At 31.0% G+C, this 15,471-nt stretch overlaps 1 protein-coding gene across 4 annotated transcripts in view; it reads right to left on the minus strand.

Annotated features, from left to right (window-relative positions):
* NOVA1 (NOVA alternative splicing regulator 1) overlaps positions 1 to 15,471 on the minus strand; it is a 142,335-nt gene that overhangs the window by 25,841 nt on the left and 101,023 nt on the right. For all 4 annotated transcript variants that reach the window (XM_032624845.1, XM_032624846.1, XM_032624847.1 and 1 more), the window contains one exon: positions 7,936 to 8,102. In XM_032624845.1, coding sequence (XP_032480736.1) covers positions 7,936 to 8,102 — 167 coding nt within the window. The remainder of the gene's footprint in view (positions 1 to 7,935; positions 8,103 to 15,471) is intronic.

The following is a 15,471-nucleotide window of genomic DNA, read 5'->3' on the forward strand; positions in this document are numbered from 1 at the left end:
TTAATATGTTTAAAAATCATTAAGGGTTTGGTTATTAAATATCATATTCTGATAAGTTAAGAGTTTAAGGTTTTAAATAAAAAGTGAAAATTAAATAAGTTTGGGCTTTAAGGGATAAGATTGTCAGAGTCTTTTGACACAGTCAATTGCATCTAAATATATTTTCTTGTTTATATTCCTAAAATAATAAACATGTAATGAAGTAAACAGGTGATGAGTTTTCTATTGATATTTATCCATTAGTCATATAGATACCCTTAAACAGAAAAAGTCTCCTTCCTTTACAAATTTAACCTATAGCAATAAAGAGAATCCAGCAAGTTTGCATTTCAGTTGATTTTTTAAATGCTGGTGGTAAAAATTGTTCTCATAAATAGATATGTGTAAATAAATATATTAACGTACTGCCTTTAGTTTAAAAGGTTCTATTAATTAGATTAAAAAACAGCTTTGATAGTTGTTCTCAACCACACAAATAGAACAGAAAAATTAGTAAGAAATACTTCAATGTACAATATGTTTGTTTCCCTAATATTTTATAAACATTTTTATTCCTATTTACTATGCAGACTAAAAGTGAAAGTGGTTTCAAGTTTAAAAAAATCATTTAGTAAAACTTCTGATATATATCTGGAAGATATAACTAACTGAATATCCATATAGCAACAATATATTAAAATATGTTATAAATAACATTTATAAAGGATATATACTGCGAAAAACTTTTTTTATATTTATCTATTAGTGATTATGAAGGGCACAGGCATTTTTTAGCACAATTTTATCTTTCAAATGGAAAAGTATGATATTTTTATTTATATGACACAAATGTCTATTTAAGAATTCTGCTCTAAACGTTGAAGGCTGAATTACTTATTGCAGAAAAATTTGAAGTGGTTTATAATTTTAAAATAGTGGATCCTTTGGAATATAAAACAGTTTTTTAAAATTCAAGATTTAATAATAGTCATTTAATTAAATGTAGATTTCACTAGGCTCTTGGGAATAAGAACTAAAAAGTGATTACAAATTATGAAGTGCATTCTTGTTAACAAGTGACAGTTTTACTGGACCAGAGAATATTACTATAAATAAACTCCATAATAAATAAGCTTACCTCAAGCAAATCTACAATAATAGACTGTCAAGGTCTATTATATGTATAGTGAAAACAGCAACAAACAGCAAACTTCAATTTTAATTTGGAAGGTACTACTAGCTAACTGAGTAACATTACTTGAGTAATCGCCTTCTCAATCCTTTGTTTTCAGTTCTGTTAAATAAATCTGCATACTACTGTATAAAAAATAATAGATCAGCTATTTAAATATGTAATTGTTATCTGTGGTTTTTCATCCTGACAAGTATCCAGCATTCTCCCAATGTCTGAACTATCTGGAACCACTTAGCCCTAATATAAACTCATGTTGTCTAATTTCAAAAGGTCTTTTACAATTGATTCCTATTCCACAGCTTATATTCCTCCTAATTACTATTCTACACCTTTATCCTTCTCTTCAACCATTCAATCCCATGTATTTTATCTTCCTTTCAATTGATAGTTTTTATTACTTGAAAGAAATCATGATTTTCCAGAATGAGCTTCCTTATCTACTACAATTGGCCTCATTTCAACCTGTTCAGTTTTCCAAACCACTTTTTTCCCTATCTTCTCATTCTTTTCAATGTAGACAAAATTGTGATCTCCCATTCAAACGTCCTACTCTTCAGGGGCTAGGACCTTAACACCCTAAACTATTATCTTTCCACCACTCCTGAGTCATTTTGTTCCCTTAATGATCTCATCTTTATTTGGCATCTCCAATTTCTCTACCTTTTCAAGCTCCTTTTTATTCTTTAACATTAGCCATTCGCTCTTTAGTAGCAGGGGTTATGTGAGTCTCTCTAACTTGTATTTTACTCATTTTATATCCACAATTTCAAGTCAGCAGTTCCCACACTTCACACTTTTTTTTTTTTTTTTTTTTTTACCTAACCAGCCTCTTTACCTTTAGGAAATATTATTAACAAATAACAACTTTTCTCTCAACATAGACTTGAAACTAACTTTTAGAATCTCCAATGATTTCCTATTAAAATAATAGTTATTCTCTAACTTTTCTTTGGGTATTTGATCCTTTTTAGCATCTTTCCTTATATTGTACTTTCCTCATTTTCTTCCTTTTATCTTTATGGTTAATAAGGAGCACTTACTACGAACCAGGTATAGATCCACTCAGTTAATACTCACAATATCCTTACAGAACAGATTACTATTACTTTTCCCATGTTATAGGTAAAGAAGTTGAGGTATACAGAAGTAAAACAGCTTGTCCAAATGTACACAACTGGTAAATTAAAGACGCAGGATTTGAAACCTGGCAATCCTATTTCAGATCCTATACCTAACCGCTATACTATAATGCTTCTGACTTTGTTTAAAAAAAAGTAACTGCTTCTTTATCTCTTTTTTTCTCTCCTACAATGAAGGTGTAAGTGAAATTATCACCTATACTGCAATTAAGGATCTATATTTTCAGTTTTAAACTGTCACCTATGCTTCTATCAAAGACTACTTCAAGGAAAAAACATACTATGTACAACTTATTCAACTTGCCTGAAACAAACATACAAAAGTATTATCTCACATAGATGCCTGACTAAAATTCACTAGTTGCTTCCTAGAATTCAACATTTTGCTAGGCTCAAAACCACATATAGTCATTTAAAAATTTTCCTTATTATTTTAGAACTGGATTCAAACCAGTCTCAAAGCCTCACAGATTTCACTTTGAAATATCTTTTAACTTCAAGCTTTGTCTCAACTTTCACCACCAGAGGAGATTGTGTTCATCATCTTATTCTTAAAATATTCCCTGGTCTCCTAACTTCACCCTGATACAAGACTTTCTATTACAACTGAGGTCCTCCTCTTGGAGATGCTTATTCAAGACTCTGAGAAATTCCAGAAGAGAGAAATCTATTGGATTTTGTTTAATCAGCATTACTCAAACTTAGAAGCCATACAGCTCAGTGTTAAGATCAATTACCAGTTACATTTACTTGGGTAAGTTACTCAAATTCCTTTAAGCATCAGTTTCTATTTGTATAACATGGACTCTTTACCTGCCTCAGAAGAATTTTGGAAGGATGAATGAAAGGTGATAATAAATGTAAAGTGCATAGTACAACGGCTAGCACAGAAACAGAATAAGCACCATATACATCACTGTTACCAGTATTACTGATCCTTCATTCTTGACCATAAAAGTGCTTTTCCTGGCAAAGATTAACATCCCCTGGATTTGCGGGTATTACATAAAAGAAGTTTTAAAAAATATTATTTTATAAACCTTCAAATCTAAAGATCTGCATAGTAGATTACTCAGCAAGTGTCATAATTCTCTTCCTCTCCTAACAATAGGTGTTCCTACAAGCACTCTAAGAATCTGTGTGGAGTTTTAGCACAGAAGAGAACAAAGGGTAGAGGTGCCTCTTTTTTTTTTTCCATAACCTTCCAGAGAAATTAAAAGGGCTCTTTTGGAAAATATTAGGAAGAATCAGTAGTCTACAGGATACCCTTTGGCCAGACATCCAAGACTCTCCATTATCTGGTCCCACATGGCTTATCTAACATTAATTTCCTCTAAACTACAACACAGATATTCCACTTCTGTCAAGATAATCTCTTTACTATTTAACAATTATGATGTCTTTCTCCTCAAATGCATATTGCTTCATCTGCCTAAAATAAGCTTTTCTCTTTTTTCTCCTCTAATCAGGCAATTCCTGTACAATCTTCAAGGTCCAGTTCAAGTCTTCACCTATTTTACAAGACCAAATGTCACTCTAGCCTACATTTCTTTCACACTCCTCCAAACTTTTATACTACATTGTTTATATTGTAGTTTTGGTATATAAATACAGTTTTATATTTTTATTAGTTATTGAAAGTATTTAGGATCTCTCATAAACTAGCTTGACAGAGCAAGGGCTACATTTTAATATATTTTACAATTCACTAAGAAGGCATTTAATAAACTTATGATTGAATGAATAATGAACAAATTATGTGCTAATTTTGCCAATTTTTCATGATGAAAGTAGAATTCTTTGAGCTAAGTGAGATTTTTGGTATCTTAATTTAATTTTTACATACAAAATAATTATTTAAATGCCTATAACCACTTCTTTTTAATGTAGATTTTCTTAAAAATGCATTTGAGCCAAAGAGAAAAAAATGCTGAAAAACTGTAATAGACAAAGGAAGTTAACAAATGCCAACTATCTTACTGATTTGTTGTTTCTACCATGTTTTGGGGTTCATTTATTGACTCATTAGGTATAAACAACCATACTTAGAGCGGGATTTGAGGGACTTACAGCAACAGGAAATGTTTCAATAATCCCGTGAAGAAAAAAAAGTAAAAAGTACAAAATTCAAAACATAAAAGGTGGAAATGAAAATATGTACACCAAAAAATCTGGGCTAAGACGTGCCCCAGGAATGAGTTCAGAGCTTCTAGGTAAACAAAGTCTAAATTATTTGAAGATCACTGAAGGTCTCTGCTATTTTCATTTCCTGAAAATAAGAAATATAATGTTCTATGTTGCAATTATATGTTTAATTTTGGCTTACTGGCTCTTGCTGCATATCTGTTTCTTAGTATACTGCCTTGTGAAATGAGCACAATGGTGTTATGTACGTTATAATCTTCTGATATTAAGGCTATAGAACAGAGGCTACATACTTTGATTATTCAATAAATATTATTATTATTGTCATTTTGAATATATAAAATATTGGAGTCCCTCTCTATTAGCAAATATATATTTGATTTAAATAAAACAAACAAACAAAAAAACACATTTGAGAATAAAGAAGTGAATAGTTCACATCTAATATCTAAATTGGATGTAAGGCTGTCATGCTAGATATCATCATGCTTCCATATGAAAGACTTGTGAGACCAGTATGTACTGCTTTCCTAAGAACTTATATTTGGTTGAGATTTCATTAAGTCAATAAGGCTTCATTTGGGGAGAATATTCTGGTTCATGTAATTTATTCAGAAACCAACTGTATCTAGATCACATAATTCAGAAAATAATATTTTATAAAAGTCATAATAATATATGGTGTAAAATTCTAACTTTTAAAGCAAGTTTTATTCATTTAGAACTAACTCTGACTTCCTATTTTAAGTCCAAGTTACATATTAATTATACTTTTTGTAGTAAGCAAAATCTTAAATTATCAACCATAAAAAACAAGATACGTAGTAACAAAAATTAAGAAAATATAATTTCAGATCCAACATTAATTCATTTCTATGCAGAAATTACATTTTCCAGTTCCAGAAATTTTTAAAACTCAAATTTTATTCTTTGCACAATCTTAACTAGAAGAAAATGTTTAAAAATATTTTAAAGAAGTTATTTTAAAAATTAACTTCAGAATTGAAGTCCAAAGGGAATGTAAATGTTATGCCATTAGTTAAGGGAAAGACTACCATTTTAAAAGAAATCTTATTATTATTCTATGTACTAAAATATAAAAAAAATATAAACATTATATGAAATACGTTTTTATCTATTCTAGTGTAAAATAATTTATTTTAGAAATAATTATTTTATACTGGATTACCAGCATAATTTCTTCAGAAATAAAAGCATGGTAATTTAAATTTATATACTTCACTTACTATTTAGACAATGATCCAACAAAAAGTATTACATTGTAAAACAGGATACCTAGAAAGTTAGAGAATCCGAAATTGAGAGTATAAATAACTCTGTTGATCTACAGTATGATAAATCTCTCTTCCAGATTTTTTGAGTAAATTTTTCAAATTTTACATTTATAAGAAACTGTTTAAGTATTAAATATATTACCCTACTAGATGTAGTGTACTTCTTAATAAATCTTTTAAAATGATACTCTATTTCACATTATTTATTACATGAAAATATTAATCAATAATAATTTCAATGCCATGAATGTCTACAAAGCTTACAAATGAATGCAAATACACAAAAGTAAATCAATCACCATTATTTTTTACCACTTATCTTGAATTTAAATAATATTATCTGAACAAGGCAAATAAAAATAGAAATGAACCCAACATTTTAAAATTCTGGCTTTCATAAATCTTTACTGAGACTGGATATACGATAATCTATAAATCTCATATCGCCATAGAGAAAATTAAAGTTTCAACAATGACTCATAGACTATTATTTGATGGTACTAGCTATTTAGTATTATAAAAATAATAAAAATTCATTCATATCATTGTCCTGAATATATTGCCAGTGATACAGTACTCAAAGTATATTTTATGTTTTACTTTTTTAAAAAAATCAAGATATTCACTGCCTTCCCTAAATGTTTGAACTTACAGAAATTACAAAATAAAGCGGAGAAGTAATAGGCTGGATTAGAGCAGAAAGTCAATAAACCTTCAATGGCACTTCAGCGCCAATTCTATAAATTCTTAGACCCAGGAAATTGTAACCTAGAGGTCTTTAAACTCATACTTTTAGAATTTGGATAAAATCATGGTACCACTTTCAAGGCATCAGTTTTTAAATTATCCTTTGTATGCACCTAGCACAGATAAAATAAACATTTCAAAACTATAAATGGCTGTGAAGAATAAAAATATCTACCTGTGTTTAGAAGTTTAAAATATTTACATTCTGCCATGTATAAACTAAAAGATACTTCCTTCAAAAGTTATAAAGGGTTACAAATTAAACTATTTTGACACTGACAAAGAGCATAAAATGAACGATTTTATATGGAATAACAACTACCCACTCATGATTTAAACATGGAAGGACTTTTTAAAATGGTAATTAAAAGAAAATCGAGTCTTGGCCCATAATTTGAAAATATATTACCTAATTATTAATTGCTATGTTTGTATTTAATTAGACAGCCTTATATTTATCAATATATTGGTAAAATTATAATAGATTCATAACACTGCCTAGTATAAAATATTTTTTTTCAATTCAGAAACATGAAATTAATAAGATTTTGAGCTACATTTCAAATTTATTACAATGAACATAAATATTCTGTGAACTAATGAATAATACATTTCTTTTGAAGTCTATCAATATGATCACAAATTAAGCAGCTAATTATAAAAGGGCAAATGCAGAAACATTATAAACATAAAGTATCAAACAATTTTGAGGATTTAAACGAGGTTGAGGGGAAGAATTCACCTTATTTAACATTAAAGAATGTCATTTTTTTCCTACATCATGTCAGCCATTATTCAATCTTAAGAACTCACATTGTCTTCTATCAAGTAAAATTTTTGTTACAGAAAATCCCACACATTAAAAATAAACATTGGCCCTTTATGACATATATATAAATACTACACAAGTTATACAGAACGTAATAGCTGATTTGTAACAAAGAACTGTTTGCTAGGTACAAAAGTTTACTTATACATATTTGTTGATAAAAAATGTTGAACATGACAAGTTAACAAAATAGGAGTTTATATGCATAATAACTATACTAAAGGCTAAAAATATTATTAAGAATATGGTATTAGGAATTTTGAGAATATAGTTTCAATGTTTATACTTTATTTAAAAATTGATATTATTTTAAATAGATTAAATTTCTATAAATTAATCAAATTTGTGTCTATAATTTTTTAAAGGGCACCATAAAAGAAATGAGTCACATAATCGCTCCTCAGTGTAACACTAATAAATGAGTAATTCAATTATCTGATCAATCTAAAGAAGAGACTCTGACAGTCTTTAAATAAATAAAAGACAACTCTGTTATAAGTATTACTTAGAAAAAAGCTTTATGTGCTAAAACTTTAAGGCTTCTTTCAGAAGGAATTCATACTACACTGTGGATGTTAGTCTTTGATTTCCCAACTAAACACTCACTTGTTTGATGCGATCTGGGTTAACGGTGGTCTGGGGTTGTAGAATGCTGACTGGTTCTGTCTTGGCCACATTTTGGGGCATTTCTCGAATTTTTTCTGCAATGAATCCATGAACTGCATTCAGTGCTTCAACTGTTCCCTGGATCAAGCACACTCGTTCAGTAGTACCTGTGGATAAAAGATTAATTTTCAGAAAACTTCCCTTCTTACTTTGTATGTTCTTCAAAAATGCTGTATGGAGGTTCCTTAAAAAACTACAAATAGAACTACCATATGACCCAGCAACCCCATTACTGTGCATATACCCTGAGAAAACCATAATTAAAAAAAAGTCATGTACCAAAATGTTCAGTGCGGCACTATTTACAATAGCCAGGACATGGAGACAACCTAAACGTCCATCAACAGATGAATGGATAAAGAAGATGTGGCATATATATACACAATGGAATATTACTCAGCCATTAAAAGGAACAAAATTGAGTTATCTGTAGTGAGGTGGATGGACCTAGAGTCTGTCATACAGAGTGAAGTAAGTCTGAAAGAGGAAAACAAATACCGTATGCTAACGCATATATATGGAATCTAAAAAACTGGTACTAATTAACCTAATGGCAGGGCAGGACTAAAGACGGAGACATAGAGAATGGACTTGAGGACACAAGTGGTGGGGGAAGGGGAAGCTGGGACAAAGTGAGAGAGTGGCATGGACATATATACACTACCAAATGCAAAACAGATAGCTAGTGGGAAGCAGCTGCATAGCATAGAGAGATCAGCTCGGCGCTTGCGGAAGACCTAGTTGGGTGGGATAGGGAGGGTGGGAGGGAGGCTTAAGAGGGAGGGGATATATGTATGTATATGGCTGATTCACTTTGTGAATGGCTGATTCTGTTCTGTACAACAGCAACTAACACAGCACTGTGAAGCAAGTATACTCCAATAAAGATGTGCACCTAATTAAAAAAAAAAAGGATGATATACTAATGCCAATAAAATAATGTAAAATGTAGAACTCTAAATCCCCAAAAGGGTCAGCAGAGCCAGAAATCCTGAGAAGTTCTGAGTATATCATTCATTCACTGATATAACCAATACTTACTGAGCACGTATAAAAGAACTTTGGGTTAGAAACTGGTAACACAGATGTGAAGATCTACGCACCCAACTTTCAAAGCACATACTCTTACGGGCAAAAAACAGACATCAAGCCAGAGAATTACAAGATACTATGATATGAAAAATAATGGAGGTGTCTACATGGGCAGCACATACGGTTGGTCTACAGTAAAAACATCATTTAAATCAGTGGGGAGAAGGAGTCTTGGAAAGTTTACATAGTAGGTGAATTTCTGAATTTTTACCACCCTTTATTCACTTACCCTGTTCTTCTTTTAATCACAGCAACAATGCTATCTGACATTTTGTATTTGTTTATTTTTTTACTTTTCTACTAGAATGCAAGCTCTAGGAGAACAGTTAATTAGTCTGTTTTGTTTTGTGCTATAGTCTCCCCAAAGCCTAGAGCAGTCCCTGGCACATGACAGGTCCATGACAAATATTTATTGGAAAATGAATCAACCCTGCTTTTACTGATTATGTAATTTTAAGAAGATATAATATCATAATTAAAAACATTTTAAACTATTTTTAATTTGAAATTGATGAATAATTGATAAAGATACTACTAATATTATTTGCTTCATATCTGGTGAATAAAATGTAGACACATGATGTGAGACAAGACTAAAATGAAATTGGTTGCGTCTGATACACAGGTCCTTTAACCCATTTCATACTTTACAGATATACCTGAAGGCAATAAAAACAAATGATTAGTTTTTCAGACTATTTTGAGCCTCCCTGCAGCATCCTGATATTAAACTGTGATCTTCTGCTGAGCAGCCCAACACAACAAGCATATAAACTTCTCAGACGTAACTATTCTTTTACTAAACAGTTATCAAAAAGTCAAAAGAATGGTATTTTAAAATTTATAAAATATCTGTTTTTGAACTAATATGAAAACTACCAAGTACTTAGCATGTATCCTCTTCATACCACAGTTTCAAAATTCTAAGCCACTCTATAAAATATTTTTAAAGTACATTTTGAAGGACAAAAGTGTGAATCTACACATTAAAAAAACTGCATGGAGTTAACACTGCTTTAAGGATTAACTGCCACATAAACCGTTTTCCTAGCAGTTTTAAATGTTTAAAAGAATAGTGAAAGATTATCACTCTTACCTTTAGAAAATTAGATCACAAGAATTAGGAGCAAAAATAAAATAATATTATATGAATAATATTATATGAATCCACCTAAATTAAACTTTCCTGTTTTAAACAATGAAGATGCAAATTTATGAAAAGCTACCATTTCCTAATCTGTACAAAATATTTCAATAGAAAGCAATATCTTTCAATTGTAAGGATGGAGACAATCTGAAAAACATACCGTGAGTGTGAAAGCTTAATATTTCCTGTTTCTCCTAATCAGCTTTTCTCATTCTTGAATATCTTTATGTATCTATTCCTGGGTAAAACGATCTAGTTTATTAGGGATACTCTAGGGAGTCTTTACAAGGTTGTATTAATTGTTCAATAACTGATTAGAAAGGATGAGAACTGATCAATGTAGCTCATGCAAAGTGTTCTCATGGAAGTCAGCAAACAATACAAAACACAGATCAGATTACATTCCTGCTTTTGGAGGCAACTACGGAGTGCTCTTTTGGGGACGCCAAGACAGAAAAGGAAATCAGTCAAACCTCAACAGAGATTTGTAAAAAAGAAAACATGGTACTAAGTAACTAAAGGGACTATATAATCCATATTGCTTTTAAAATTCAAATTTAACAGAATACATACTGTGTCAGACAACACAATAACCCCAATACTCTTCAGACTGTATGACTAACAAGTAGTAAATGGAAATCACTGAGCCATAAAGAAATATGATTGTCTAAAACTAAATTTCACATAGCATGTATGAGACAATTTGGAGATAGTTTACAGGTCCAAAGTTGCAATAAATATTCTTTCAAGATTAAATTATACCACTACCATTAGAACTACTACTACAAAAAAAAAAAAAAAGGAAATTGTAATTCCACCAATGGGAACTGCTGCAATCCTCAGAAGAGAGGCTGTCATATTCTTCTACTGACCTCTAAAGGACTTTTCACTTAGGTAACACAAAACTATAATTTTTAGGAGAAAGTCACAAAGAGGGAAGACTGTCAGGTATATGACCAAACTGTGTAACAAAAATTAGCCTATAAATCATAAAAGTTGCTGTTTTTTGTCATTTTACAGGCTTTTAGGGCCCATTAGTGTCTAAACTGAACTGCGAGTTATTTATCATTTTGTTTAACAGCAGCATTTACTTCTCTTTGCAACAGACTAGCACCAAAAGCTGAAAAATTACATAAAAGTATATGCTTATAATTTTTATAATGTAAAGATACAGGTGTATAAGACACCATTAATTTTAAGGGAGAAATTAGAAAAAATTTAAAAATCCCTAACAAGTAGGGTCAAATATAGGCAGTGAAATTCAAAATAGCTTTAAGTTCCTACTTCACATGCAATATCATCAACTGAATATGCATGTTTCTAAAATTAGGTACAATTATAAGATTCCAAAGTAAAATTCTGATATACATTTAATAAAATAAATCCACTCTGTGCTACTATAACCTTGGACAAGTCGCTTAAACTGTTCCTCCTCCTACCTAAGGCATTCTATCACCTGTGCAGTGGACCCCATCCCCTCTTAACTACCAAGTCCAGTGTTTCTCCAGGTATCATAATTTTTCCTTTTCTATTAGATCATGCCCATCAGCAGAAAAACATGTTATAATTTCTTCAATTTTTAAAGATCCCTCCTTTATGACAGAAATAGAAAATTATCTTTGGGTAAAGCAAATGAAATAACTGATTTAGGCAAAGGTCATAAAATCATAAGATGAAAGGTTAATGGGCAAATTTCAGTGGAAACATCTGGCAGTCACCAACTGACTTCACTGATCAACATTAGCATAACTAAGAGTGTGAAAATCAAACATACGCCTCTTGTCGTGATGCAATATGAAGCAGAGGCCACCAACTATAAAGTATGTATCCCAAAATAGCTGAACCTAAATCTAATCAAACATTTAGCACTATGTAACAGCTTACAAATAATATTGAAAATGGAGAAATAAATTAGATGACCCATGAAGAAGAAAAGATACAAATCAAGAATGTAAGATAGGCTACAGGACAATTAATCTAGTTTCATCAATATAGGAAAGACTGTTCTCTAGACTTAAAGAGTCTTAAAAGATACAACGATCAAATGTGAATCAGAATTTGGATCTAAATTCAAACAACTTCTATTTTAAACATAATTGTGGCAATCTCATAAACACTGGGTGTTAAATAGTATCAAAGAATTACTGTTAATTTTAATAGGTGTGATTATGGCATCAGGTTGTGTAAGAAAGTGCCTTTTCTCTCTTTTTTAGATGCATATTGAAGTATATACAGCTAAAATGGCTGGGATTTGCTTCAAAATATTTTTGCAACAACAAAAATGAGTAAATGAAATACATATGCCAAAATCTTGATATTGCTAACAAACATGAAAGAGGTTCTTTCTTCTATGTATGTTTGAAATTTTTATAATAAAAGAAAAACACTTTAAAGCCCTCCCTGACCTCATACCCGTCTTCTGGTTACAGCTCAATTTCCTTATCCCTCAAAATTCCGTGAACAATTTATATAGATATATCTCTTCTTTCTACTTCTTCACTACCCATTCCTTTTTTTCTTGACTCTACTCCAATATGGCTTTTGTGCCACCACTCAACTAAAACCACTTATCACAGCCATCTATACCTTGGTAAATCCAATCTTCATGTCTTTACATTGTCTGACCCATCAGCAGCATTTGACATAGCTGACCAGTCTGTTCTAAAAATACTTCATTTGGATTTCAGGATACCATATGGCCCTCATTTAATTCAATTCATTCATTCATTTGACAAAAAAAATCTATTGATTCCCCACTAAATGTTAAGTATTGTACTAGATACAGCAATGACCAAACAGACAAACCTGCTTTCATGGAGTTCTTACTCTAGTTCATGCAGACAGATACTATACATAAAACAAATGAAAAATATATAGAGAGAGTATGAAATGAAATTAGTACTACAGAAAAAGTTTGAGGACAATACCAGGATAAGGAAAGACAAAAATAAAGTATAAAAGAGACCTTGTCTGTCATGTTCACTACTGTATTCTCAGTGTCTGGAATAGTGCCTGGCACACTGTATACACTCAAGAAGTATTCTTTGAATAATGCATAACTCCCTGAGTCTAATTTTCTTACCTGTGAATTGAAAACATATGATTGACTTTAAGACCTTTTTACCTATAAAATGTCTATAAAACAAGTAAGCCTCTTTGGGTTTACAAGATGAGTCAATGTATGTACAAATGAGATATATTTTGGGAAATGATTTAAAAAACTATAATAAGTTATAAATTATAATGTCAATAAAAAGGATACTTGATTTTAAAAAAGATTTGAGAAAGGTAATAGGAAAAATAATGAATAGCTCAGTAGTTTTTTTCTTCCTAGAATAGAAAAGTAAACTCTAAAAATGTGATCTACCTAAAAGAATAAAATTAAGGGAAAAAAAAGGAATGCTTTTTGCTGTATAAAATACAGTCTAGGGCTTCTCTGGTGGCGCAGTGGTTGAGAGTCCGCCTGCCGATGCAGGGGACACGGGTTCGTGCCCCGGTCCGGGAAGATTCCACATGCCGCAGAGCGGCTGGGCCAGTGAGCCATGGCCGCTGAGGCTGCACGTCCTGAGCCTGTGCTCCGCAACGGGAGAGGCCACAACAGTGAGAGGCCCGCGTACCGCAAAAAAAAAAAAAAAAAAAAAAAAAAAAAAAAATACAGTCTAAAACTTTTTAGATACCTGAGACCTATTTCAACCAGAATGAGTCTGGTTTAGAATAATGGGTATATACTAACAATCTGATCCACTTATTTCCAATGGTCAACTATAATGAAAATTAGCAAACATTTTGTTTGGATGTAAGAAAATGCATCAGTTTATACTCCTACTGAGAATATAACTCAGTATCTTATGATAAGATATTTCTTTAGGAAATATTAGTGTCAAGTCTAGAGTAAGAAATTTGGTTGAATGAATATCAGTGAAACATTGAAAATGAAAAATACCAAAAATCTAGCCGAATATTAATAATTCTATGACAACCTATAGGCAATGTTGTTGGCCTCAAAAAGAACTAAGAAAATGGAAATGCCAATTAACTCTGCAATAGGCAAAAACTGAAGTTTAAAACAAAACATGACATATAATTTTTAGAGTAAGAAAGCAGCTACTTATAGCACTGAGAAATTACTAGATCTGGATAGCTAATATTCTGAATTGATAGGGTTTATTTTTTTCAACATAACATTTAGCTTCTACCATTTTTAAGAAATATCTCCCAATTTGCTACATATTTTCAAATATATTTAACATTTCCATAATACTTGGGAAAAGCTATATAGTTCCGGACAGTAATAAAGTGGCAAACTCAAGATTTCTTTGGCTATGTATGTCTATTTTTCCTTATAGATATGGTGCTCTGTGATTGGTATTTGTTCTTTTAGTTTTCATATTCTTTTCCTTACTGCCACTTATCCCTGCTGTTTGTTGGTACATCTGATTCCAGCAGGCTCCTCTCTTTACGTCTACTTTGCTGCTTCTAGTCCTCAAAGGCTGGATAACCAGCTAAGCAAGGTTGTTGAAACTATATAAACTAGCAATAGACAGATTCTTGGTGACAACCATAGGGGATGGTTGATCTCTGTGAAATCTATTCTGGCTTTTTTCCCCTTTATTTCTGAATCTGAGGCCAGTATCAATAGGCAAAATGTTCCTTTAATGCCTTCTTAAGGTTTAAAAGTGCATGTAGGTTTTATTTTTAAAACTAAAATAAAGAGTATAATTTTTTAATGAATAAAGCGATTTACAGTAATTCTTTATTCTCAATCTATAATCATGGTAATCTAATTATGTGAATGCCTTTGTGGTTTAAATAAAGCAAAAACATTAGCTCATTAACTGTCCTTTAGTTTAACTATTAAGAGTAAAGTATAGAGTATCAATCATTAGTAATAATATTTATTACAAATTTCAGGTTAGAACAAAATGTAAATTATTTAAAAACAGAACAAAAGTATATATATAATATAATTTATAATACATATATTTAATATTTCATTAATTATGTATTATACAATGTATTATATGGTATCTCACATTTAATGTTCACAATTACCAAGGCAGATAATATTTTCTTCAACTTACAGGTAAAGAAGAGAAAGCAGCTGAGCCAAGGAAACGTAACTAACAAATGCAGAGAGAAGATTTTGTCAAATACCGTATTTTTTCCATTACAACATATACCTTCTGAAAATGTAATGTTAGGCCAGCTACCAAATTACATCCTTTTAAGAAAGTCAC

Source organism: Phocoena sinus, chromosome 2 (genome assembly GCF_008692025.1).
Source record: "Phocoena sinus isolate mPhoSin1 chromosome 2, mPhoSin1.pri, whole genome shotgun sequence".
Classification (NCBI taxonomy): domain Eukaryota; kingdom Metazoa; phylum Chordata; class Mammalia; order Artiodactyla; family Phocoenidae; genus Phocoena; species Phocoena sinus.